The sequence below is a fragment of the Ursus americanus genome, chromosome 1 (genome assembly GCF_024610735.1).
Source record: "Ursus americanus isolate L20-20 chromosome 1, mUrsAme1.1.p, whole genome shotgun sequence".
NCBI classification, from domain to species: domain Eukaryota; kingdom Metazoa; phylum Chordata; class Mammalia; order Carnivora; family Ursidae; genus Ursus; species Ursus americanus.
The window spans coordinates 106,787,921-106,814,181 of NC_142127.1; the positions used below are offsets into that span (position 1 = coordinate 106,787,921).

Below are 26,261 nucleotides of genomic sequence, written 5' to 3' on the forward strand. Positions count from 1 at the left end.
TACTAAGCCTTGTATCTGTGACATTTTCTTTGTATTGGTTCTGTTGGAGGATCATGGTTCATTTTAAATCTGTGGTTTGATGGATTTTACTGGAATTGGGACATTCCTGTGCAGTATCTGTTCAAATATTCCCTCTCCTAGTGCAACATCAATTGCACACATGTTGGACCTTTTTACCATGTCACATGTGTCTGTTACACTCTCTTCCGTGTTTTTCATCCTTTTTTCTCTTCATGATTCAGTCTGAATACATTCTTTTGTCTATCTTCCAGATGAGTAGTCCTCTCTTCTGTCTAAGCTGACATTGAACCCATATATTTATTAATTTTGGTTACTATATGTTAAAATTAGATTGTTTCTAGCTTCTAGTGCTGTTGTGAAATTCTACATCTTGCTATCCATCTTCTCAAATGTTGAATCACAGCTATCTTAAACTCTATGTCTGATAACTCCAGTATCTGAGTACCCAAGAGGGCAGGGAGGCATCAGGGTTTCTGTTCTTAAATGTGTTTTTTGCCATATGATCCTATCTCCTGATATGCCTGGTAATGTTGAGTAAATGCCAAATATCATAGGTAAAAAATTGTGGAAACAACTTGAGGATCCTGGTGACACTGTTCTTCTTCCAGAGAACACTTACTTTTGATTCTGGCAGGCAGTGAAGGTAAACGATCACCATAGTCCCTGGTTGAAGTGATCCAAATCTGAGCTTCAGCTTTTACGAGGCATGATCTATTCCTGATTCAGTTTCACTGCCAGGGTGAATCCCTGAGGTGAATGCAGCTAAAAGCTGGGCTGTTTTCTAGGACCCGTCTGCTATGAGGGCTCTGAACTTGAGTTTTTGTTGCGCTGAGGCCATATTAGTATCACAAACTCTCAGTTTTAGAAACTGAGAAATGGGGGCCATAACTTCTAGATCTGCAAATTCTGAGGAGAGAAGAGATGCCAAGTGGTGGGCTCATTCCTCCATGTCCCTCCCTCTAGGTCTCGGCTCCTTCAGTCCCCACTGCCTTGGCAGCTCTCTGAGGCCTTGTACAGCTGCCCATTTCATATTCTGTCCAGAGTCTTGTGATGTTCTTGATGGAAGTGTTTACAGCAAGTTAGTCCTCTGCCATCTTCTGCTGCCATTGCTGTGTGATGTTTCCTGCCCCTGGACGTTTGTGGGCCAACCAAGGTTATCATTTAGATTAGCGCCTGGCTCTTCCCTGGGATGCTTGGTTCAGGGCCTTCTCCACCATGGCTGTAAGAGTGGAGGCCCCTCTGCTGTGGAAACATGCACGTGCACTTCTGAGGTCCAATCTGTCTTCTGTCCACTCTCCTCCCCAGCTTTTCTTCCATGCCATTCTGCACAAAATTGCTTCCCTTCTCTTGAGAGACCCCTCGCCCTCCCACTCTCTGCCAGACTGTCCCTTCCCCCCTCCCCTAGGTCACATGCAAGAAACAGGCCCTGGAAGAGCAGCTGGCCCAGAGCCTGCAGGACCAGGAGGCCCAGATGGACACTCTGCAGAGGACCCTGCAGGAGAAGGAGGCTTTGTCTGAGGAGCGGACCCAGCTGCTGGCAAAACAGGAGGCCCTGGAGAGGCAGGTCCAGCTCACAGCTGAGGAGGCAGCTGACCTCAGGTACCTGGGGCCCTACCAGCAGGTTGTGTCCACATGGCCTCACCCTTGAAGAGCCTGGAGTGAGGCAGGGGCAGGCACTTACTCAGAGACTGTAGGGCACAGAGCAATTCTGTCTACTTGGGAGAGAGGCTTGGGAGAGGGGCAAACACGGTGCCTGGATCCGAGGAGCATCTAGAAGTGAATCTAGTGAGAGCCCTGGGATGGCCCTCCTGAGCAAGGCGGCTACACGGGCCAGATTCCAAGTAACCAGAAACCTAATTCAGACCAGCAGAAGGAAGGCATGGGATGTCTTGCTCAAGGATCTAAGAAGTTCAGGGTGCACACGGCTTCAGGCAAGGCTGGATCCAGGTGCTCCCACAGTGCTATCAGAATCCTGCCTCTCCCTGCTCAGTTCTACTTAACTCAGGGGATTTTGTTCTCAGCAGGCTCAGGGTAAGAGGTGGCAAATGGTCAACAGCCACTCCAGGCTCCCTCCTCCAGCAGACATATTGCCCTTCTCCCCACAAAGCCCCAAAGCTGCTGCCATTGGCCAGGATGAGCCACTTGATGTTCTGAACCAGTCCTGGGAGTTGCAGGGCTCAGATTGGCGGGCTGGAGTCACGTGCCCATCCCTGAAGCCAGGCAGTGTCTGCCCCAGGGAACCATGAGATTGAGGGCAAGGTGAGCTTCAAAGACCATCAGGGGCCACTTCCAGAAGACATGAAACAAGCACTTGGAGGTGAGAACAGGGTGCCTCTGGGCTACTGCCCAGGTAGCTGAGCTGGTCCATGGTCTCTGTGGAAATCCAAAGCTGGTGGCTTTCTGCTCCCAAACTGGTGGGCTCTCGAGAACATCTAAGTATTTTTGTAGAAAAGTTTCTTCCTGGAATCCCAGTTTCTGGGGGTCATGAGAACCCTTAGAGTCCCAAGTCCTTAAACATCCTCACAGACAAATCTCTTCTGCAAATGAAAACTGACAGAGACATGGGAACAGAAGCCTAACGAAGACTACTCTGGGTCAGCAGAAGCAGAGTGTCCCTGCCTGTTGCCCCCTCCCAGGCCCCCGTGGGCACTCAGAAGAGCAGGGGTGAGAGGCCCCTGCCACCTGCCAGCACCTGCTGCCCGGATCACCGGCAGAGGCTGGGCAGAGGCCTCAGCAGCCCAGGATCCTCTCTCCAGGCTCAGCACTGACCTCTGGACCCAGGACCTCTGCACATGGCAGCCCAGTGGCCCCCAGACAGAGCCAGCTGCTCGTTAAACAGCGTTTCACAGTGAGCAGTCTGAGCCTCTGCTGACAAGGCTGCGTGGGATTCGCCAAACCACGTCCGCCCAGCACACAGGATCCCCCGCGCGCGTAGCAAGCGTCCATCTGGCTGCTCGGTGGGGCTACAGGGTCTGACCATGGCAGTGTTAATGAGTCCCAGGGAACGCTGACAGCCGGCAGGTGCAAGGAGTCCTGCTGCAGCTCTTTGCTTCTCCCGCGGTGGGCTGGATGACAGTGACAGAGGACCCCCGGGTTCAAGGTCCTGCAGCCCCCATAGCCAGGCCCTGACGAGGCTGCAGCAGCAGGGACACATTCTCAGTTCACAGGGTGCCGGCTCCCTCGCCTGCCAGAAAGGTGCGTGGAGTCTCTCCCTGCGCCTGCCTGCACCCTGGCTACTCATGCCAGGCCTCTGCTTCTGGAGGCCGAGACGCTCCAGGGCTCCCACAGAAGGAGAGATTGGACATACATACCCTTAGATTCCCAGGCTTTGAGGTGACGGTGCTGGTGTCTGGGGGGTGGAGACCACTTCTCCCAGAGGGGACCAGGCTGGTATCTGGGAGGAGGTGGGATCAAGGTGTTGGGGAGAGCATCCCCCGCAGAGGGGGTGCTCACACAGAAGCGGGGAGTGGGGAACGGGGGGGTGCTGGCAAGGATAGGGACTGGAAGGGGGGGACTGGATATCAGAGAAGTGAAGTTTCTGGGCTCTACAGGCATCAGGGAGCCCTGGAAGGTGTCGATGTGCCTTACCACCCCCCACAAAGGTGGCAACATCGTGCAGGGAGATGGGGGGCCCGTCAGGGTCAGCAAGGTTCCCCATGGCCCACGGCCTTCCCTGAGCCATTAATTTGGGTGGGGTTGTGTGTTTGCTGTTTGTGTGTTCGTGTTTGTGGTGTTTGCCTGTGTGTTGTTTGGCCGGTTGCTTTCTTCGCCCTGAGTCGCCTGGTGCAGGGCAGAACTTCGTGGCGATCGGGCCACTCTCGTTGGCTGGTTGATGCTGACGGCTTGACTGTCTTCTGACAACAACCTCAAGCCACGGTATCACGCTCCCCAGAAACGAATGCTGCTGCGAGTTGCTGCGTACCGTGCCGTGTACTCTCTCGACATCGGCGTCCGCGTGCGCAGACACAGAGCAGCCCCGCGTGACGGCACCGGGCCGCGTGAGCCCTTCTGCTTGGCACCCGGCTTCTCGGGTTTCCACGCTCTCAGCGACAACTCACGAGAAGCACCATCGTTTCTAATGCTCTGCCGTTGATCAGCCCGGAAGCCACGTCCAGTCAAGGCCCCGACGGAGCTGCGGCGAGCATCTCGTACATGCCGTGCCGCTTCCTCTGTCGTTTCTAAAGAACTGGCACTTGGCAGTGGAGTTGCTGGCTCCAAGATAGGCACACTTAAAATTTTGAAATTTCCCGGCCTCCCCTCTGCAAAGACAATGGTCCTCACGTCCTTGCCCACGTTGACTATTACCGCTATTTAAGTTCTGTCAGTCCCATGCACGCGCAGTAACCTCTCACGGCGGTGCATTGAACTTCCTTGAGCGCCAGAAAGGCTGAGCAAGTTTGCATGATCATTCTCCCCTCGTGTTTTCTTTGTGAATTGCAGTCATTTTTCTCATGTTTCTGTAGAATCAGCTGACTTTCTGTCACTGATTGACAGGGGCTCTTCCCAGATGGTGGATATTAACTCTTTGTCTGTTTAGTACAGATTTTTTTCTTCAAGTCTCTCCCTTGTCTTTTAAACCGGTTTATGCATCTTTTCTGCACAACCAGCCCCCTGCCTTTAAGTGTATTTAGATCTGCTGGCCTCTTTATTTTTGCCTCCTGGCTTTTGTGTCTTACTTAAGATTATAAAATACCCTTCTGTGGTTTTTTTGACTTTTTTTTAAGAGAGAGAGCATGCGCACGAGCGTGGGGAAAGAAGGGGTGAAGCAGAGGCACAGGGAGAGAGAGAATCGTAAGCTGGCTTCACGCCCAGCATGGAGCCCAACACAGGGCTCCATCTCACGACCTCGAGATCATGACCTGAGCTGCAATCAAGCGCCAGACGCTCAACCGGCCGAGCCACCCAAGCGCCCCTCTACTATTTTTATTGTTCTGAGTTGTTTATTTGTTGTTTGTTTTGTTTTGTTTCATTTAGCTTTTTAACCCATCTGGAAGATCATTTTGTGCAGGGCCTGATGTGGTTTAAAGATTTAAAATGAATGAGATGTGCATTCTCTGTGTCTTCTGGCTGATGAGCCTGGCCTTGGCGGGCACCGTTCCATCGTCCAGCAAGTACACTCTGCACCGTCCCGCATCAGCAGGACTGCCTGGGTGACTGGCCCACTGTCTGATGACTCTCTGCAGGGCCGAGAGGGACTCTCTGGAGAGCAGCCTCTTCGAGACCCAAGAGCTGTCAATGCAGCTGCAGGCACAGCGGGAACAGCTGGCGGGAGAGGCCCAGAGCATGCGGCTGGCTCAGCAGGCCCTGCAAGGTGCTCGTCAGGCAGGCTCTCTCTGCTCCTCTCCCCCCTTCGGTGGATCTCTTTCCCCAGATGTGCTGCTCCCACTCCCCAGTCCCCTGTAGGGGCACAAACACAGGCTCGGAGCTCACGGGGCTGAGCGGCTCCTCCACTACTGTCTGGGAGGGATGGGCCCCCACCCCACCCAGTGCTGGGTCCAAGCGCACCACTAGGCGGTGGCCTCGGGATCAGCATGCTGGCTCCCCGCTCCTCCCCCGTGCTCCCGGTGCAGCCTGCCCTGCCTTGGGTGGCCTGGCCATAGCAGCACAAGGTGAGAATTTAGGACACACACACTGCAGTGGGGCACAGAGTGCTTTGCCACCCCTCCCCCAACTCTGGCAGCCCCTTCAGAGCAGGTGGCTTTCCCTCTGTGGGGCCGGCTCTCCACAGGGAGTTCGTAAGGACCACAGGGGGTTCCATGCTGTGGGGGCCTTGCGTCCAGTCCCTGATGGCACCTGTCACTTCACAGTGGAAATTCAGCAGCTGACAAGTACGTGGGAGGCCCAGGAGACAAAGCTACAGAGGGACGTGGGGAGGCTTCAGCAACAAGTGGCACAGCGGGAACGGGAGGCGCAGCTGGCCCTGGAGAGCCAGGCGCTGGCCCACCGCGAGGACCTGGCTCGGCTCCGCAGGGAGAAGGTCTGCTTCCGTTGTGCCACCCAGCTGCCTGGTCACTTCCCCAGAGTCCACCATGTCCCAAAATGCAGCAGACACTTGCGGGCGGGAGCCTAGGAGACCAGCCAGGAGACAGAGGAGCCCCAGGCATGCTGTGGCTGGGGCCAGAGGAGGACTCTTCCTAATTCGAGTGAGCCTGGGCTCTCCAGGGCCTGGACCGTGTGTGCAGAAGAGGCCAGACCTCAGGGGGGCTGAGCTGGCTACAGTCTGAGGGCCAGTAGCTGGAGGGAGCTTTCCCTGCAGGCCTTGCTTGACATATTTTACAGCTCATGAATGTGGAGGCTCAGGAGAGGGTTATGAGCCGCTCCATAAACGTGGGCGGCCAGGTGGTGAGACCCAGCTCCTGCTTCGGTGTCACTGTGCAAGACAGGGGGTATATGGCTGACTGGAGTGAACCAACTCTGGGGACCTGTCCTGCCCTGATGTCCCATGAACCAGATCTCACTTAGGACCTGCTGGTCTCACATGTCCTGACCTACGCAGCCCTCACAGCCTGTCCCTTTGCATCGGCCCAGGAGACGCTGAGTCTGTCTCTGACAGAGGAGAAGGAAGTGGCAGCTCGCCAGTTGGAACAGGAGAAGAAGCTGGTAGCAAAGAATGCAGCCAAGAGGGAGGCTCTGAAGGAGGAAATTCAGAGCCTGAAGCATGAGAGGGATGAGAGTCTCCTCCAACTGGAATATGAGATGCAACAGGTAATGGGGACTATGAGGCAGCAGGGAACCCTCACATCCACTTCACCGTGCCTTCCCTGACCCAGCAAGAGGGCTCTGAGGGCAAACTTTCTAGGTCACTGCTATTGCAGCTTTGGTCTTCCACAGCAGTTCTGGTGGACAGACATCCACCCACCTACTCATCCATCCACCAATTCATCTACCCATCCACCTACCAGTCCATCCACCCATCCACCCATCCATCATCCATCCATTCATCTATCCACCAATACATCCATCCCTCCACCCATCCACCCATCCATCCATCCATTCATCCACCAATTCATCTACCCATCCACCTACCAGTCCATCCACCCATCCACTCATCCATCATCCATCCATTCATCTATCCACCAATACATCCATCCCTCCACCCATCCACCCATCCATCCATCCATTCATCCACCAATTCATCTATCCACCCATCCACCCATCCACCCATCCATCAATCCATCCATCCACCAATCCACCAATCCATCCACCCATTATCCATCCATGAACTTGACTGTCCCTCCATTCATCTGTCAATCATCCACCCAGTCACCTGAGTAGCCATCCTTCTATCTATACACCTAGCTGCCATCCCACATACATGGCCATCTATCCACATACCCGATTTTCCATTCACACACCTAACCATACATCTGTCCAACAATTTGCTTAAACACCCATCCAACCATCCGTCCACCCAACTATCCATCCACATGTTCATATGACCATCCGTCTATCCAACCACTCACTTGACCATCTGTCTATCTATTCACTTAAACATCCTTCCTCCTCTCCACACATCCATCTGTCCTTCCATATCCACCATCCATCTCTGTGTGTGACCATCCACTCACCTGATCAGCCAGCCAGTGTGTGGAGAGCTGACTGAGCGAAGGCACGGAGGCTGGGCCATGTCAGACAGAGCGAAAGGTCCCGTGGACCCCACTCGGGACAAGGGCTGCCCCTGGGCTGACGCTCCTTCCCAAGCAGGGATGTGAAGTCAGGAGCACACCACGTGCTGGCAGAGGCTTTAGCTCCCAGTGTTGTGCCGCAGCCTCTCCTTAAAGAGGTCCCTGACCCTTACAAGCACTGCCTCCAATCCCGCCAGGCCCTGTCACTGAAAGAGGCAGAGGGGAGGCTGCTGAGGGAAGAGCTCTCCAGGTCCATGCAGGAGCTGCAGCATGTGCGGCAGGAGGCCCAGAGCCGCCACGAGCAAGCCGAGGTGAGCCCTGTGGGCCCAAGCAAGACCCTGAGCACCCGGCCTGGCCACCGGCCCTGCCCAGCAGGCCAGACAGACCCCAGGTGCACCCCCTTCCTGCCTGGTCCCGGGGACACAGGCCCCTCTATTCTGGCCCCCCGAGCCTGAATTTCACCCAGAGAATGTCCAGGTCTCCTGCTGGGAGGAAACACTGCCTTAATGGGAAGGAAAGACCCAATGAACCAAAGCTGGTGGTGGGTGGGGGCTGTGAGAGCCAGTCCCTGCTCCCCAGCAGCAGGCTCGGCCAGGAAGAGGCCACAGGTGAGCCAGCAGTAGAGAAGGGTGGAACCCAGACCTGGGCCCCGGCCAGCGCCACAGACACGCAGCCCTGCCTGTCTGTGAGCCTGAGCTGCACTTGGTAAAATGGGACTTCAGGGAATGTGTGCAACACCTCCTGGGGCTGGCTCATTAGACAGGTGTCTCCAAAGGAGAACTCCAACCTGGGAAGGCTGGCATTGTGCCCGAGGCAGACCCTCACTGGGAAGGACACCCACACAGAGGCATCCCCGAGGGATGAGGGACGGGAGAGACCCCCGTAGGTACCAGCCCCCGCTGCACTGAGGCTGCCTCGGGCAACCAGCTGGGGTCACCTGGGACTCCCGACTCCATCAGGAGCCCGTGTCCAGGGGACAGGGCAGGCAGCAGCAACTAGGACTCGGAGTGGAGGCAGTGACCCTGGGGGCCCTGTGCCTCCATCCCATGGGTGGAGCACCCACTGCTGTGTCCCATGGGGGGGCCTCAGCGACGGCGTCTCTTCACCTTCCACCCCCGCCCCACTGCTGCCTAACATGGTCACTGGGAGCAGAGCTGCCTGGACGGGCTGCTGGCACCTAGGAAAGTCTTATCCAAGAGCCTCTCTCCCTGGAGCCCCCACCCTGCTCTGTCCCACTCTTAGGCTGGGTGGCCCTTCCATGGGCACAGCTGGGAGGAGTGAGGGGCCCAGGAGGTTGTACCCTCCTTCCTCCCATCCCCACTGAGCTGCCCCCTCAGTCCCACCCATGGTCAGGGAACCAGCAACGCCCCCCAAGACCCTGGGGGCTGACACCCCAGCTCAGAGAGAGGCCTGCTCAGGGGCCTTCCCTCATGCTGGCTCTGAGTCTCTGCCCGGACTGGGGCTGGCCTGCCAGCAAGCGGGGCACTTCAGGGAGTTCGTTAAGGGTCCTTTTGCCACCTTGGCATGGAAAGTGGAAATTAAAACCAACAGAGGAGGGAGAGAGAGGAGAAATGCAGCTGAGGAAAGCCAGTTGTGGGATGCCATCAGAAACACCCCTGGCAGGCGGAGGGTGCCCTGTGTGCCCTGTCGCTCACAACCCTCCCAGGGGCTTCCCGGCAGGGCCCCCACAGCAACGCCAGGCCCGTCCTGGGGCACAGCCAGACCCGGCCACTCAAGGTGATACCTGTCAGTGGGGAAGGACAGCAGGGGCCAGGGAGGCTCCTTCACCAAGAGCAGGAGACAGGGCCTGATGGAGCCCCAGCCAAGTAGTGCCCTCGCCCTGCAGCGGCCGACCGCATCCCAGCAGGCGTGACCGGGAAGGTCTCTTAGAGACCCGCACAGGGCCAGTGGCGTGGGCACCTGCGCCTCCCGGAACAGGAAGCCAGCTCTGCCCCCCCCCCACCCCGCTGAGGAAACCACCGCCTGGGGGCCCCGACCACCCTGGAGCCAGGGCAGGGGGGAGGGCGGTTCCAGGCAAGGAAGCTGGGTCGGCCTCAGGCCCCGGGTAAGTAGGTGGTGTCCTTCCTCGTGGACAAGGAAAGCTTCGAGCTCTGCCACCTTGCCTGGGGCCCAGAGCACACGCCCCTCCTCCACGTGCCCACCGGCCAGTGCTGGAGAGGGTCTGCTTGAGTGCGAGGCCCCAGGAGGGCGGACTCCGTCAAGCTGAGTCCCAGATGGATGTCTAGGCTGCCTGAGTGTGGCTGTGAAGTCTCTACGGGGGCGGCCCCGCAGCCCCGCGGCCCCACGGCCCCTTTCCAGGCATGTCTTGGCTGCTCACACGTTTAGGCCTGCAGCGATTGTGCATATCCCCCACCTATGCGACAGCTCAGGAAACCAAGCGCCAGGCTGAGGGGCCCCTATGTTCACCTGGACTCAGGGACAGGGCTCCCCCTTCCCCACCACTGCCACGGCTTCTGAGCTGGGGTCCGCCTTTCTGGCCCTATGTGGACAGGCAGGGTCCCAGAGAGGGGGACTAGAAGCCCTTCGTCTGGGAAGGGTGAGCCCCCCGCACTGACCCCAGTGGACGCCCCGCCCATAGGGCCCTGGGACCTAGGGGGCTTCTCCCGTGCCTGGCAGGCCAGCGAGGGTGGAGGCCCAGCCCTGAGTTCCTGGGTGTGAACACCGAGCTCACTGCCCAGCCCAAGGAGTCCCGAAGTCTGTGACATTTGAGGGCAGGGCCCTCTCTCTGCCAAATGGCTGTTCTTGGCCCCTCAGCGGGGTGGGCCCAACAGCAACATTTTAGGGATGAGAGAGGTCAGCGCTTGAGTCCCTGACTGGGCCCCTGCCACCCACCCTGCCCTGGCCTTGGGCCGGGAGACCCCAGAGGAAAGGCGTGGGCGGAGGGGTCAGCTCCCCCACCTTGGGGAGACCCCTCTGGGGCTTCATCACCTTGTCCCCTGGGAACCTGACACCGGTGGCGTTGGCAGCAGTGGGCGAGAGGACCCTGAGCCCCAGGCCGCGCTCTGCCCCTGCCCACCTGGTACAGCCCAAGCGAGGACAGCATCTGGCTGCTCGCTTGGGCTGGAGCAGACCCCCAGCTGCCCCAGCCTTGGATGCTGTGGCCGGCTTGCTGCTCCCTCCAGGCCACCGTCAGCGCCACGACTGCGGAGCTGGAGGCCCTGCAGGCCCAGTTCGAGGAGGCCATCTCGGCCCATCGGAGAGAGGCCACGGCTTTGGGCGAGAGTCTCCGGGAGATGGCGGCAGAGCAAAGCCACGCCAGGAGAGAAGTGAGGGGGGTGTCAGGGGAGCGGGGAGGGGAGGGGTGCTGGGAGAGGAGGGAGGGGAGGGGTGTCAGGGGAGGGAAAAGGGGAGGGGGGAGGGTGCCAGAGGCAGTTCCAGGAGAGCAGGAATGCAGGGAGAGGGGAGAGGTGCCTGGAGAAGGGGAGAGAAGGCCTTCCCAAAAGGCAGGTGTGACCTGGGGAGCGGGGAGGGGAAAGTCGAACCCTCAGCCCAGAGATCCCTCCAGCGTACCAGCCCTGGGAAGAGCTCGGGTGAGGTGGTGTTGGCCAGGCTCTGCCTGGAGGCGGCAGGAGGTAGAGACCCCACGGGACGGGGCTCCAGGTGGGGTGAAGCCGCCCTGGAGGTGCCTGGGGTGGAGGGGCAGACATGTGGGGGCTTTGTGGGGTTTTCAGGGGCGACCATGCACGGACCTGGCCAAGGCCTCGAGGCCAACACAGGGGCCCCCAGGAGCCATGTGACGGTGCCCGGTGCCCCGTGGTAGGAACAGTCCTGGGAGAGGCTGGCCAGGCTGCAACACAGCAGGCAAGCAGATTGGGGAGGTGTTTCTGAGGGAGCTGTGACAGGACCTGGGGAGCCTGGGAGAGGGGAGGGCAGGAGGGCCCGGGGATTTGGGCTGGGGGAGGGTAAACCGGCGCCCAGGTGGGGCCCTGAGGACGGGGGGGGGGGGGGGGGGGCCTCGTGCAGTCCCCGGGCTAGGAGCCAAGGCCGCAGGCAGCGAGCACGCTGACCCAGAGCTCAGGGGAGCGCAAGCACGACCAAGAAGCAGAGAGGAAAGGGGCTCCTCGGCCCTCCCCCAGCCCCCAGGGGCAGGCCCCGGCAGTAGAGGGAGAGGGAGGGAGAGAGCATGATTTAACATGACAGGCTGTTTACTTTGGCCCCCAAAGAGAAAGGTCTCCTTTCAACAGATTTCAAAGTCAGGCCTGGTCAACGACCACACGGGGAAGCAAAATGAGATTTTAAAACTAGGGGCTGCAGGGGAGGGGCCAGGACGCTGGGGGCACATTTGTTCTGGCGACGTGAAAGAAGAAAGCATAGGCCTCCTGAGAAGTTCAGGTTCCCAAAGAGGGGGGCCCCCGGAAAGGAGGGGGGCCCCAGAAAGGAGAGGGACCCCCAGAAAGGAGAGGAACCACCAGGAAGGGGAGGGACCCCCCAGGAAAGGGAGGGGCCCCCAGAAAGGAGAGTGGGGGAGCAGGAGGCTGAGGCGAGGGGGCAGGAGGAGCAAGCCAGGGAGCAGCCTGAAGAGCCTCTCAGGCGCCAGGCTGGCCCGGTTGCCATGGAAACCCTGACGTTTTCACAGCCTTTAAACTGAAGGAAGGTCCAGGCTTCTCACAGCCCTGCCTAAAGCCCTACACGCGTGTGCACGCACACACACACGTGAACACACGGCACGGTTCATACACGTGCACACACCCCATGCACGCACACACCTGCACTCATGTGCAGACACAACACTCACAGGGAAACACATGGACACACACGCAACTGCACGCGTGCGCACACGCATCACACATGTGGACATGGGTCTGCACGTTCACACACGTGTGCAAATGCACACACGCTCACAGGTGCTGCATGCATACACACACGCACACGGAGCGCACATATGTGTGCTCGCACACGCGCGCAGGCCAGAGCCCCGTAACACCCCTCCCCTGCTTTCCCGCCGGCTGTGCAGAGTCCTGGGGCCACCCCCTGCAGGAGATTTCAAAAGACGCTGTTGATACAATTTCTAGTAAAGAAATAATTATTATAATCCCATTAAGTGATTTGGCTGTAAAATTCCTGTAAGAAGGACGGTTGTTCTCATGAGGGAGGCCGTGGGGGTGCGGGGGAGGGGCCTTCTCCGGCTTTGTTTTGCTTGTTTTCACCTCCTCGGCCCTGGGAAATGAAAACAGTTTCTGTTATGATGGATCGGGCCTTTTGCTGGTCCTTGACCTTCGCGGTGGATTTTTGCTGAGCTCTGCGGAAACTGCTCCACACGGTTGTGGCTCCCACATGTGAGGGGTGGGAGGGGAGCAGAGGAGGGGCTCAGGCCCTTCCCCAAAACAGAACAACAATAACAGCGGGTGGACCCAGGAGCCAGGCTGGCCGGGGGCCTGGACAATGTCCCACCGAAAGAGCCGGCAAAGTGGGGTTTGCTTTTGGCAAAGTGGCGCCTTGACATTGCTCAGAATTTTTGTGGCTTCCCCTCTCTCGGTGCTGCTGGCCTCCTCCACCTCCTCCTGGGGGCCGGCCAGGCCTGCACTGACCGCTCTCTAGAGTGTCCTGCTCAGGACCAGAGCATAAGCCTGGGAAGCAGGAGACCAGATGTCCTGGCCAAGCCTGGCGACCTCCCACCCTGTCGCATGCGTGCCGAGGGTGGGCTGGCCCTTTCCCGGGTCTGCACTCTCCTCCAGGAACCCTCTCTGGGCGTTGGGGGAGGGGGTGGTGCTGAGGAGAGGCACCCTGTGTCCCAGGGCAGCGTGAGTAGAATCCCGGGCCCCACCCATGCTCTGGCCCGGGCTCAGCTCCTGGGCCTCCCACAGAACCACAGAATCGGCAGGCCCTGCCTAGAAGCCCCCAGAGGGTGTGGAGGGTCCTGGTGTGGGGAGGACAGTGTGATGGGTGTCCCCTTCTGGGCCTGGAACAGGTCTGGCAGGGACAGGGGACAAGGACTCACCCACAGCCCCTCCCAATCTTGGGTCCGCTTGCAGAGGCCAGAGTCTGGGCTGCTGAGCCCCGAGACCGGGGTGGAGGTGCAGCGCGTGGCTCCCGCTGGCTCCAGAGCCTGCCCCCGGGGCCCCTGGTGCCGCCACCCCCTTGTGCTTGCGGTGTCCGCGCTGGGGAGCACTCTGCACAGAGCACTCGTGAGACACTGAGCACCTGCCACCTGAGCGGTTGGATGGCCTGGTCCGGGGGGGCCTTCTAAGGGCCACCGCCCAGAGACCACCCCTCCCCCGGCCTCCCATATGATAGGGAACTGAGGGCCAAGGCAGTGGATGTGCCCACAGCTATGCGGGGTTTGGGAGCCCAGGCCGCTGGCCCTGCTGCCCACATCAGGGTGGGCAGTCCCCTGTGCCATGCCATCACTGTAGGGGACAGCAGGTGGGGCGGGCCATCAAGCACAGGCCGCTGGACCTGAGTGGGGACAGTGCGGACATGGGGGCTGACCAGTGACCAGCATCCCCGGCGTCTAGGGAGGGGGCAAGGGGCAACACGAGGCCAGGAGGGTCAGAGCGTCACCTCCCCGGGCTCCAGGACCAGCCCTCGTGAAGCTCCTGCAGCCTCACGGCGTAGGAGAGGTGACCCCCAGGTGGGCAAATCCAGGTTACCTGCTTCTCCTTCAAGCACTTGGGGACACAGGGCTGGGGGTACATTGGTGCTGCCAGACCAGAGCCAGATGCCGATCCACAGCTCCTGACCCCCATACATCCCATGCTCTTCCCCCAGGCTGAGAGGCTGCAGGCCCAGCTGGACGAGGCCCGGGAAGGGCTGGCTGTGCTGCGTCGGGAGCTGCGGGCCAGCGAGGAGAGCCGTGAGGGGCTTCGCAGGGAGGTCCTGGAGGCCCAGCGGGCACTGGGTGATGAGGCCCGTGAGAAGGAGGTGCTGCAGCGTTCCAACACTGAGCTGCGGGCTGCGATCCGCAGGGCTGAGCAGGAGAAGGCCAGGTACCAGGCCCCTTGGAGCACCTGTCAGGGAGCCTGCCCAGCCCCAGAGCTCATCCAGGGACAAAGGATGTGGGGTGTGGGCGTTCTCCTGACACGGGCCAGATGGTGGTGGGGTGGACTCACTAAGCGGACCCAGGGTGCCAACTGCCCACGTGAAGCTCTACAGTGCTGACGTGCGGGGGGAGGGGGAGGCTGAGATGCCGACACCCCTGTCCTGCCCTCGGTGCATCCCACATGGCCAGTAGGAGACAGCCAAGGGCTGGGGAGCAGACGGAGGCCGCGGGGCCTGGTCCAGGGCTCCGGGGACAGCGAGGCTGGAACTGTGACCCTCGCAGAGGTGCTGGGCTGCTGCTGGACATTGGGTCTATGGGAGTGTGGCTGGAGAGAGGAGCACAGCAGGGGGAGGGTCCAGAGACACGGCGAGGGGCAGAGCCAGTTGGGCGCTCGGACCTCGTACGCCCCGAAGGTGGTAGGGAGGCAGCCCCAAGGAGGAGACCCGAGCCACGGGGGAGGCTTCTGGCCAAAGCCAGGTGGGTGGCAGGAGGTCTCTGTGGGAGATACTAGACCCCCAGCCTGTGACACGGTGCTCAGTTTGCAAAGATCCAAGGAAGAAGGGGAGCAGAAGGTGCTGGTCCTAGAGGAGGCCCGAGCCCTGGCCCAGAAGGAGGCCTGTGAGCTGCGAGCCAGTCTGAGGGAGGTGGAGAAGGCACGGGCGGAGGCCCGCCGGGAGCTCCAGGAGCTGGGCAGACAGGTGAGGGCGGCCGTCCCAGAGCCCCACCCCCAGAAGTGTCCCCACGCCCCATGCCTGGGCCCCGCTCTCCCCCCACGCTCCGCAGGGCACTCACCCCCTGCAGTGGAAGCTCCAGGGCATGGCCTTGCTGCCTGTGTCTCTGGAACATTCTGTCCCCACACTTGAAGCCACCAGCTGGAGGGCCCTGCTTAGACCCATGGGGCTCCCGGTTAGATGTGCCCCAGGGGGTGCAGATGACAAGCCTCAGACTTAATGGCTGAGAACAACTGCTTTGACACTCATCAGCGCTGAGGATCAGGAATTCAGCCAGGGCGCGGAGGGGACACCTTGGCTCTGCCCCACGGTGCACACGCCAAGAAGCCTCACAGAGGGAGACTTGCGGGCAGCGCTGGGCCGGCCTGCAGTGGCCGGGCTCATGTGGCCCGGGGCTGGCCTGACCATCAGCTGGGGTGCCCCCCGGGCCCGGCCAGGGCTTCCTCCCCGCATGGCCACCTCGGGGCTCAGGGAACGGCTGCCCTGAGTCATCTATCTGCCTCCACTTCCAAAGTCAAGAGCCACTTAGGCTGAGTTCACCGGGTGCCGAGACGGCTCAGAGGAGGGGCCTAGACACCCCTGGAGGCCGGAGGCCTTTCCAAGCCTCTGCAGCCAATTCTGTCAAACTCCTTCAGACTTGGAGAGGTTCGTGAGATGTCCTGTGCTCCCTCCGGACCACGCATTTCCTGCACCTACCTCCTTCTACCCCCCACAGCCTTCCTGTGAGGAAGGTTCTAGTACCTTCCTTTTCACATGAGGCCACGGACACATGGAGAGGTGTGTGGGACCAGGGTCCCTGTGAGTGAGAGCCGGCGAGGACCCGGGAGCCGCACCCCTGACGCCGCCCCCAGCCTGCTCCTTCCCACACGGTGTCCTGGCTCCGAGGGCACCCCCGCCTCCCATGTCCTGAGTGCGGGCACTGCCCCGAAGGAAGGCTCCCTGCCCCCAGGACATGCGAGCAGAGGCAAGGGTCCAGGAGGGCCCCGGCAACCCCATCAACGCCGCACACTCACAGGTGAACATGCTGGAGGCTGAGAACCGGAGAAAGAGCCAAGAGGTGAACCAGCTGCAGGTCCAGGGCGCACAGGACGCCCAGAAGCAGCAGCAGAGCCGGCAGGAGGTGCTGCAGACGCAGAGGCTGGCCACAGAGGCTGAGGCAGCCCGCGACGGCGCCCGGAGGGAGGTAGGAGGGCTGCCGGAGCTCCAGAGGGGCTGGGAGGCAGGGCTGCCGGGCCAGCTCTGTGCGTCCACCTGCTCGTCTTGTCTCCCACTTCCCAGCGGGTGCAGCCGGGGTGGAGGGACAGGGGCTCTGGCTGAGCTAACGCAGGGAAAATGGTGACCCCTGTGTCCCCTAGGGTTCTCATGTTTCAGAAAGGGACAGTCTCACCCAGGCGATGTGAGCGTTCTGAGCTGGGGGATAGTCAGGGGCCCCCAAAATGCCCAATTCTCAAAAAGCCTCGGGATTCGGAGTACACCCACATACACCCACACCTGCACGTGTGTCCGCAAGGCCCTGACCCATGTGCACGCGTGCACACACTCCCACCAGCTCTCTCCCTGCACACCTGGGTCCTTCTGCCCCGACAGCAGCTCAAAAGGCCCTCTGTTCAGGCCTGGCTCTGTGAGCTGCATGTGGTCAGGTGGCCTCATACCCACCCCTGCTCACAGCCTGGCCTGCCCGGAACCCCCGGCTCAGGCCCGAAGTCATGCACACAGTGGCTGCATTGACCAGAAAACATGGACTCCTCTCCCACGACCTGTGTGACCCCCTGTGCGACCTTGCAGCCCCTCACCTCCAGCTGTGAATGGAGTTGTTAATGCTGTGGCTGCCCAGAGAGGAACTGAGACGAGGCCTGGCCTTGCCCCTGGGCCAGGCCTACCACCCAGGACTTACGGTCTGGCACAGGGTCTGTGGCCTCCAAGTTTGTCACTTCCCTAGGGGTGACGATGTCCCCGGTGTTCCCACTGTTCGCTCACAGTTATGGAGAGGGCACCTCGTGTGGGTGCAGGTACCATCCCAGGGGCGCAGGGGCACGGGTCAGGCCGTGAGCAGGGTCTGCAATAGCAGACAGAGCGGTCTAACTGGAAATGAAGGGGTGGGCTGCTACAGACGGGCAGTGGGTCAGGGAGGGCCCCTCTGCGCCTGGGCCAGGCCGCCAGAGAAGAGAGGGGAGTAGGCCCAGCAGAGGACCCATGGGGAGGGGTGCCTGGGGGGCTGGAGTGAAGCAAGAAGGGAGAAACTGTGGCCCAGGCCGAGAGAGGCAGGGGGGCAGCCCACGGGTTCTGTGGGCTAGGGGAGGCTGTGGGGGCTGGGCCGCCCTCCACTGACCCACCGTGCTGGCCCTCAGAAGCCCGTGGCGTAGCGTCAGGCACCCTGAGGCTCCCCAGCCCTGGGCTCAGGAGGATGCTGACCCGGCCCGTGCCACCACAGGCCACAAGCCTGGGACTAGCTAGAGGTGGGGCCACGGCAGGCCACAGGAGGGGACAGCCTATGGTCTCAGTTCCGTCCGGACTGGGGTTTTCACGTATCTGCCAGGATGGGCTCCACGTCCTGGGGTGTCCTTCCCCACCTGGGCTCAGGGGTTCCCACTGCCAAACACGACTGGGAGGTGGGTCCTAGGTCCCCCCAGCTGTGACATGCCAAGGAGGGCATCTGAGGGGCTCCCTCAGGAGTGGACAGGACAAGATGCCTGGGGGCAGGGCTTCGGAGGGCAGGGGGCTCTGGGCTGAGGGCTCCGCGTCCCTCCCGCAGGCGCTGAGGCTGCAGCAGAAGCTGGCGGAGGTGGAGGCCGGTGCGGAGGCCCAGAAGAAGCAGCTGGAGGAGCGTCTCTACCAGAGCCAGGGGGCCGAGCAGACCCTCCGGGCTGAGCTTCGCATCACCTCTGAGAAGCTAGAGCAGGCCAGCGTGGAGGCAGAGGGCCTGCAGGCACGCCTGGACGAGGCCGGTCGCCAGATCCACAGCCTGGAGCAGAAGCTGGCTCAGGCCGAGGGTGCCAGGCGGGATTCGGAGGGCCAGCTGGGCCGGCTGTGGTCCACGCTATGCCGTGGCCTGGGGCTCCAGGGACAGAGCCCCTCAGGCTCCCCCAAGCGGCCCAGCTTCCCCAATAAAGGTCAGTGTCCTCAACGGCTTCAGGCAGGCTCCTGTCCCGGCTCTGTACCCCCCCAGGCCCCCCCAGGCTCCCTGTGGGTGCGGGCTGTCAGCACATCCCCACCCCGTCCCCTCAGCTGGCACCGTCCCGCAGGCTCAGATGGCATCCAGGCTCACTCCCGGCGGCAGAGGGCCAGCCCCCCTGCCCGGTCCTGCTCACCAGTGCGATGGCCCTCACCTACACCTGGGGTCCACAGCCCAGAGGTGGACGTGGTCTCCGTGCGAGACGCCCTGCGGGACTTCGAGCAGAAGCTGCGGGATGCCCAGAGGGAACGGGTAAGGTAGTGGGAGGACACGCCCCGGGAGCTCCTGCAACAGGGGAAGCTGCATATCACTGTCCATGCATCCATCCCAGGTTGCTGAGACCCTAGCAGGGCCCCGTGGGTCACTGGGCACCTCCGTGTTCACGCTGTCCTTTGTTGGGCACGATAAATAGCAGTAAATACCCTGGTCTCTCAAAACTCGACCGCCCCAAGTGGCTCAGCGTCCTCTCTTCCTCCGAAAGGGCCGCAGGGCCCTGGCTCCAGGTGCCGCTATGATGCCCACTGGGGTCCAGGTCAGCACGCCCGAGCCCCCCAAGCCTCCCGCCGGACACCCGGGCCCTCCACTCCCCCACCAGGCGGCCCCCTGACCTGGGTCCTTCCGCCCAGGACGACTGGCACTTCCAGGCCGCGAGCCTGAGCAGCCGGCTGAGTGAGGCGGAGAGCGAGTGTGCCCAGGCCAAGAGCCGCGTGAGGCAGCTGCAGAAGGCGCTGGCGGAGGCGGAGGAAGGTGACCTCCCTTCCCTCCCCCTGCCCTCGAGGGTCACTGGGAGGGGCACACCACCACCTCCCCAGGGGATCCCCAGGGTCCTTGCCCCTGGCTGCCAGGCGTGTATGGTCCTGGGAACTGCTCAGGCGTGGGCCGCGGGGGTGGCACCAAACCCGCGTGCCTCCCTGAGATGTACCCGGCACGTGGCAACTGACTGGCGGCTTTCCCAGCAGTGGCTTCCCCATCACAAGGGAAGAGAGTCCAGAGACCTTGCAGGGCCCCTGGACCCTGCCACACTGGCCTCTTACAGTTCCCACCTCAGGGCCTTTGCACTGACTGTGCAGACCTCCTACAACCAACCCTCTTCCACAGACAGTCATGAGGCCCACCTCCCCATCAGCTCTCTGACCCCTGTCACCTCAGAGAACGCCCCTGCCCTGCTGGTCACCCCCACTGCATTACTGTCCTCCCTCCATCAGCGGTTCTGCCCGGGAGGTAGGCCCAAGGCCTAGCACACTCTCGAAGGAGGAATGTCTGTGGAAGGAAAGAAGGTGGGAGAGAAGGAGAAGCAGGCAGAGGGAGCCAGGACCCCAGACCCGCCCCCAGGGACCCTTGAGCTTCAGATGGGAGAAGCGGGGAATTACTAGAGCGGGGGGCCTCTCCAGCCCCCACCATCCAGAGGCCAAACACCTAAATTGACAAAGCCTCAGTTTCCTTGCCTGGGAAATGGGCGGGGGCGATCCCCGCGTGGCAGCCCCTCAGGGCTTGGGAGCCAGGCAAGCCTCTGCTTGCCCCACAGCTTGGCGCCAGGCAGAGGGAGAGATGAGCAGCGCCCAGGCGGCAAAGACCCTGCAGGGGGCGGCGCTGCAGAGGCTGGAGCTGGAGCACTTGGCAAACACACGGGTGGCCAGCCGAGAGAAGCGGAGGCTGCAGGTGGGGCATGCGGCCGGAGGTGGGAGGGAGGAGACTAGGAAGGCTTCTGGGAGACAGGCGGTTTCTGGTCCCCATGGGCAGAGGCACAGCTGGGCCGGAGCAGGTGGCCTCGAGGGACATGGTGGCCCTGCAGAGCTCATCGGGGGCCCCCTGGTAGAGCTGTTTGGGAGCTGGTCCCTGCCCTTGTTTTACAGACTGGGGAAACTGTCCTGGGTAGGGAGCGACCTGGCCTCCGTGGCAGAGCTGGTGGGGGCCGGAGGCAGGGCAGATCCGCGGTCTCCCCGGCCTGTCCATCTCTCTGTGGCCACATGGGCAGGCCTAGGATGACAACAGCCCAGCCTCGGAGCCCTGTGTGGGGTCACAGTAACACAGCTGCAGGGCCAGCTCACCGTGTCACTCAGAGACAGAAGGGTGCTACACAGGATGAATTTGGGTAAATGTCCCCACACAGGGTCTTTATGCTGTGAAGGTGGCCTTGGGTCCCCTGCTTTCAAGTGAGGAAGCTGGGCTGGGGGTGAGGAAGGCCTGGCCGGACAGGGGAGCTGGCAGGGCCGCCGAGGACGCAGCACAGAGCGCCTCCGGAACTCTCCCATTCCAGGGACCGGGAGGGTGAAGGCTCCGTTCTCAGGGGCACGGTAGGCGGGGGGCGTCCCCGGGCTCCTCCTGTCCGGCACCTGCCTGCGAGGGGACTGGGGGCCTTGGAGGCCTCCCCTCCAGCCCGGGCCGTGCGTCAGCATCCCCGAGGCTCTGGCAGGTCTCCGTGCGAGGCTGCCACGCATGGGTGCAGAGGGCTCTTCTGAACGGCATTCAGCTCCTCTATCCATGGTAATTTTTCTCCTTAAGAATTTACTTAATTTTTCACTGAAGTGTGGGTACAAAAATCTATCAGCATCATGTCAAGTTGTTCCTAGAATTCTAGTGATTCTATTTTTAGGCCACTTGATTCCGTCTGCCTCCATCTCGTCGGAACCCCCAAAGTCTCTGGTCTCCAAACCTGAGGAAGGTTTTTCCCAACTTTTGTAACCTGTTGGCCATTGAGGTGGGCACCTGGGAGGGCGATTCAGACCCACCGGAGGCCCAGAGGCCCCAGGCCTTCTGACGAACAGCAGGTCCAAGCAGAAGTGTCTGCAGGGAGCGAGGGGCTCAGGTCCCGCGGCCACACTCCCTGCCGCCTGCCCTCAGCAGGTCAGGTGGCCAGGCCACCAGCGTGTTCTAGAGCGAGGTCTGCCTCTGACATGAGTGCTTTCACTTTCATGGACTGGGTTTCCCCCCGTTTCACATGAGCCAATGTGTTTGTCAAGAGAAAGTTAATTAAAAACATATTTTTCTAATTAAATGGTAGGCTGTGCTATGCAAACAGTGAGATTCTTGTTTGAGAGCGAATCCCTCCCCGTTTCCAGGGCTACTCTGGGAATTCAATAGGTCAACAATGCAGAAGGGCATCAGGACACGCACCCCACGCGGCACCCAGGGTCCTGCAGGCAGCTGGTGGCCTCCAAGCAGGGGGAGCGCGGGCGCACACGCCCCTGGGAGAGGCGGCCGGTGGGGTCCTCCTGTCAGAGCCACGTCGCAGCCTCCCAGGCAAGAGGGGCTCGCGGGGTCCTCGCGGTGCCACCAATCCTTCAGGAGCCACCCCGCGGCTCTGCACATGCCGCCCTCCTCTCCAGAGCCCTCCTCCGGGGCCCCAGCTGAGCGTCAGTCCAGTTCCAGAAGCTTGCGGGCTGGCAGACTGGGCCTAGCAGGCCACAAAGGTGGGCAGGGTCCACCCAGCTGGACGCACTGCCCCGCGCCCGGGAGGGAGCCAGATTTCTGAGTTTGGCTGTTACGATGGTTCTCTCTTCATACGATGAACCAGTGGGCTTTCCACCTTTCTCTGCCGCCCGCAATACACTGCCCCGGCTGCCCTGAGAGCCTGTGGCTTCCCGTCACCTCCACAGGAGCGGCTCCTCCCCCGCCTCCTCCCGCTCCTCTTGGGGCCCCTCTGGCCATCGCGGCCTCCCCCCTCCTACTGTGGCACGCAGGGCTGAGGCCCTACACGTGTTGTTTGCTTGTTGGTCATGTTATTTACATCGTCGTCCTGCCCGGAGCTGGAGCCGTCCTGTGCCCCGGCCCGATCGTGTTTGCGTCTGTGTCGTGGCCGTACCTGTCTCGTGGCGCTGGAGATTTCTGTTTGGTTCTCTCAATTCCACCCGCCAACCGTTCGTCTGTTTTGTTGGTCTTTTCACAGAATCAGCTTTATCTCTTCTCTCATTTGTACCTACGGTGACTCATTTTGGCTTCTGTTAATACTGCTGTTGTGATTTCCCTCATTTCTTAAACTGAGTAAGGGACGGATTTACGTGCGGGCTTTGTCTCTCGACAGAGCGTTTCGTGTTATCCCATCTCCCCCACCTGCAGTTGAGTGTGTGTGCCATGGATTTCTGGCATGAACTCTTTTTCTTTTCACCAGTTTTCTAGGAGTTTCCGTTTTTACTACTTTAATGCAAGGGTTATTTAAAAGAATGATGACGTGTTTGTGTCTCTTTCTGTTGACATGTAGTCCCACTGGTGAGGGGAGGCTCTGGGGCAGTTGGGCTCTTTTGATCAGCTTCTGGGGGATCTGTGTGTGTGTCCTGGTTTGTAGGTGTCGGTCGGTTGCTTGCTTTCTTGGTTTGCTCTTGTCCATTTTTTTATGGTATGTTTGGAGGGAAACAGGGCACGATGATTGCAAAGTTTACGGAGAAGAACAGGTGTTTGAGATTTTTAATGGAAACTTTGAGAAACGACAGCAAAGCTGATGATAAGCCTAGTGTGGTCAAAGCAGGAGGCGTTGGCACAACGGTGGACAAACCAGCAGGCAGACAGCGCAGAGTCCAGAGGTGGCCGGCACCAGAACCTTGGCTCCCGCCCAGGGACCAAGTCCCCCTTATATCTGAGCGCCGCCCGGCACTGGGCTCTCCTGGGACAGGCCCGAGGGCTCCCAGAGGGCAGGACCCTGTGTGGGGCTGCACTTCCCTTTTTCCCGCGGCTCCTTGAACCCTCAGACTGAACCTGGGTCTGCAAGCCTCGCTGGCCTGGCCCACATCTCCTAGGCTCAGAACCTCACCAGGACTCAGAACGAAAGCGACCCAAGAAAGGAGAAGAAGTCAGTGGCGCAGCGGGCGATGTTCATAACGGGGCGCCGTTCAATTATTACGGTTCATTTGAATTCCATAAAAGTTGAGTCATTACAAGAGGAGAATAAGGCTTCACATAAGGGGTTTGGGCCTCTTTAAAATACCACGAAATATTCAAGCCATATTTGAAGGGAACCTCTGCTTTTCTCCTGGAAACATGCACAAATAGGAAATGGTAGTGTCCAAACTTGCAGGGAAGGGTGAAACCTTGCCGTTTTAGGCGCAAGCACCGGCATTTGATGTCCATTTCTAAAGTACTAAAGCATCAGACAAAAGGAAATGCGTCCAGGCTCAGCCCACTGGCCCCTCCACCAGGGGGTCACTCGCCTCCCTCCTCTGAATCCACCTCCTCCATGAGCAGGGTCACGGTCACGTCAGCATTTGGGATGACTGAGTGAGAGACAGGATGGGGAGGCCCCCCAGACACACGGCACCCGGGACACGACTGCTGTGAACGCTGTGTTCGCCGGCACAGACAGGCACCTGTGACTTGAAGGCTGGTGTCTGCATGGCTCATTGGGGGTCCCGGTGCCTTCTGGCTTTCCTCTCCGGCTCCGTGCCCAGTCTCCCTCTTCCTAAACAAACACCCTCTTGTGCCCCCCCCATCCCCTCCCTTCTCTGCTGGCCCTGTCTCCCCTCCCCCAGCCAGGCTTCTGGGAAGAGCTGCCCTTCCCTCCACCCTCACTCACACGCACACGCACAAAGGTCATCAGAAACATTTGGTCCCATCCAAAGGGTCCCTTTTGGGTCTGTGTCTGCCCGACCTCTTGGGGCGTTCCACAGAGACGATTAATCTCTCCCTCCTGATTTCTGCCAGCCCTCTCGTCCTCCCTGGGCTGCCGTCTCCTCCTCCTCCCTCTGTTCTAACATCCACTTGGCCCGGGACCTGTGTTCTCCCTTTCTGGCCTCTCACCAGGACAGTCTCCTCTCCCCTGGGCCTCCAGAGCCACCTGGTTCTGTGACACTGTCCCCCACATCCAGTGACTCCTGGGCAGAACCTCTCAAGACTGAACTCAGAAACTTCACCCCCAAATGCCCTCCCGTCCACCTTCCCATCTTGGTAAGGGGGTCCTGGACCACCCCAGCAGTCGACACCTGGGAGTCCTTGGGATATCACTTGCTCCTCAGCCCCCACACAGGCCCCCAGGCTGTCTCTAAATTCTGAGTCCTGTCCTTCCACTTCTTGCCCCCTTGAGTCCAAGCTACCACCAGCTCCCGTGTGGACTCCCCTTAGCGCCACACCTCTGCTTTCCCGCTCAGCCAACCGAAGCATCAGCAGGTGCGACCCCGGAGTTTCCAGAGTCCAAGGTACAAGAAGGCACTGGCCACTTCCCCATGAAACACCCAGAAAGGTTCCATAGCTGGAGACTGGCCTGGTCTCACAAAGCATGGGACACCACGGCAGGACCGCGAGTTCCCTAGGTGACACCTGTAGGCTTCTTTGTGCTTGTCTCCTCCTGAGAGTTCTCCAGGCCTACGGTGCATCTGCTCCAGGGCCCAGGCGCTGTCCTCCTGGGCAAAGCTCAGAGCAGGGGGTGACAGCTGCAGCAGAGCAGGGACGATGGCCAATGGGAGGCCAAGCATCCCTGCGGGGAAGCCAGCGCAGCGCGGCCCGTGGGCTGAGAGGACATCGGGCGGTGCTCCAGGCAAGGGGCGGCGAGAGGCGCTCATTCGAGAATGGGCAGGGCAGTGGGTTGGAAGGGTTGGCCATGTTCCCTAGCCAGTTTTCATCCTGAAGCACCCTTCAACATACAGACTCAAATGTGTGGCCGGGCCACCCTGTGGGGCCTGCCTGCGGACAGCAATGGGAGGGCGCCGCAGGTGCCTGAGCAAGGGGTGATGGTTTGGGCGGGCTGAGGCCAAAGGGCCAAGGATGGGGCAGGGGTGGGTGAGTGGATGCGCAGGGAGGAGAAGGGGCCGTGGGCCATCCCAGGGGCCTGGGCTGTTGGTGCCTGTGGGGCAGGGAGCGGTGTGCGGGGCTGGACGCTCCTGGGCATGCAGCAGGGTCGGAAGGGCTGAGGCAGGGGGACACGTAGTGGTAGATCTCAGAGGCAGCAGGCGGGGGAGGGGGTCCAGGGGCTGAGCTCCACAGGTCCCATGGGCTCGGGGGGACTGTCCTGTTCATTCCAAGGGCTGGAAGCAGGGGAGGGATGCCAGGTGTCCTCTGAGGCCACTCTGACCACAGCAGAGGACCTGCCAAGTGGAGCCTCTCAGCAAGTCCTACACCCCGCCCCTCCCCACCAGGGTGCCGCTCTGAACTGCCTGACCTGCGCACATTGTCCTGGGCCTGTTCTCGCCTCTTCCCAGCAATCTGCGGCAGGGCCCGAGCAGATGCCCTGGGCTTCTCCTTCCCGGGGAGCCGTGTTTCCAGGAGACCCTATGCCTTCCTCTCCCTAGGAGCAACTGGACACGCTGCAAGGGGCCCTGGAGGAGAGCAGACGGCACGGCCAGACCCTGGCCCAGCGAGGGAAGCTCCTGGAGGAGCAGGTCGCCCGCCTGGAACGCAAATGTCAGGAGGCCAAGGGCGCGCAGGAGCCCTTCCTGCAGGTGAGGGGCCCCAGAGGGCAGGGCATTCCCTTTAGGGAATCATGCGTCCCTCGGGCGGAGTGAAGGGAGGCACTGGGAGATGCCAGAGGCAGGTGTTCACACCTAGAACCACCCTCTGGCTGACAGACGGGGAAACTGAGGCGGGAGGGAGTCCTAGGCTCGAGGCCTCTCCACAGTAAGCACCCCTATGACAGAGGGTCGGCTGTGGACGCGCAGCTCAGGGGGAGACAATCTGTGGAGCCTGGAGGCCCGGCCCAGGCACTCGCAGCCGCAGCCAGAACACGGCGAGCGGGTTGCGGGGCGCAGCGAGCAGGGAGGCTCGCCCCGCGGGACCAGACGCCGCGCCCGAGC

General features: G+C 60.8%; 1 protein-coding gene across 1 annotated transcript in view; it reads left to right on the forward strand.

Moving 5' to 3' along the window:
* The window catches only part of CROCC2 (ciliary rootlet coiled-coil, rootletin family member 2), a 64,868-nt gene that overhangs the window by 31,285 nt on the left and 7,322 nt on the right, over window positions 1–26,261 (forward strand). Inside the window, exons 15-28 of the mRNA XM_087861062.1 lie at window positions 1,427–1,620; window positions 5,205–5,332; window positions 5,829–5,998; window positions 6,550–6,726; window positions 7,844–7,957; window positions 10,790–10,933; window positions 14,376–14,593; window positions 15,185–15,344; window positions 16,393–16,560; window positions 18,130–18,487; window positions 18,620–18,801; window positions 19,176–19,296; window positions 20,075–20,208; window positions 25,761–25,910. Of these exons, the coding sequence (XP_087717188.1) occupies window positions 1,427–1,620; window positions 5,205–5,332; window positions 5,829–5,998; window positions 6,550–6,726; window positions 7,844–7,957; window positions 10,790–10,933; window positions 14,376–14,593; window positions 15,185–15,344; window positions 16,393–16,560; window positions 18,130–18,487; window positions 18,620–18,801; window positions 19,176–19,296; window positions 20,075–20,208; window positions 25,761–25,910 (2,418 nt within the window). The remainder of the gene's footprint in view (window positions 1–1,426; window positions 1,621–5,204; window positions 5,333–5,828; window positions 5,999–6,549; window positions 6,727–7,843; window positions 7,958–10,789; window positions 10,934–14,375; window positions 14,594–15,184; window positions 15,345–16,392; window positions 16,561–18,129; window positions 18,488–18,619; window positions 18,802–19,175; window positions 19,297–20,074; window positions 20,209–25,760; window positions 25,911–26,261) is intronic.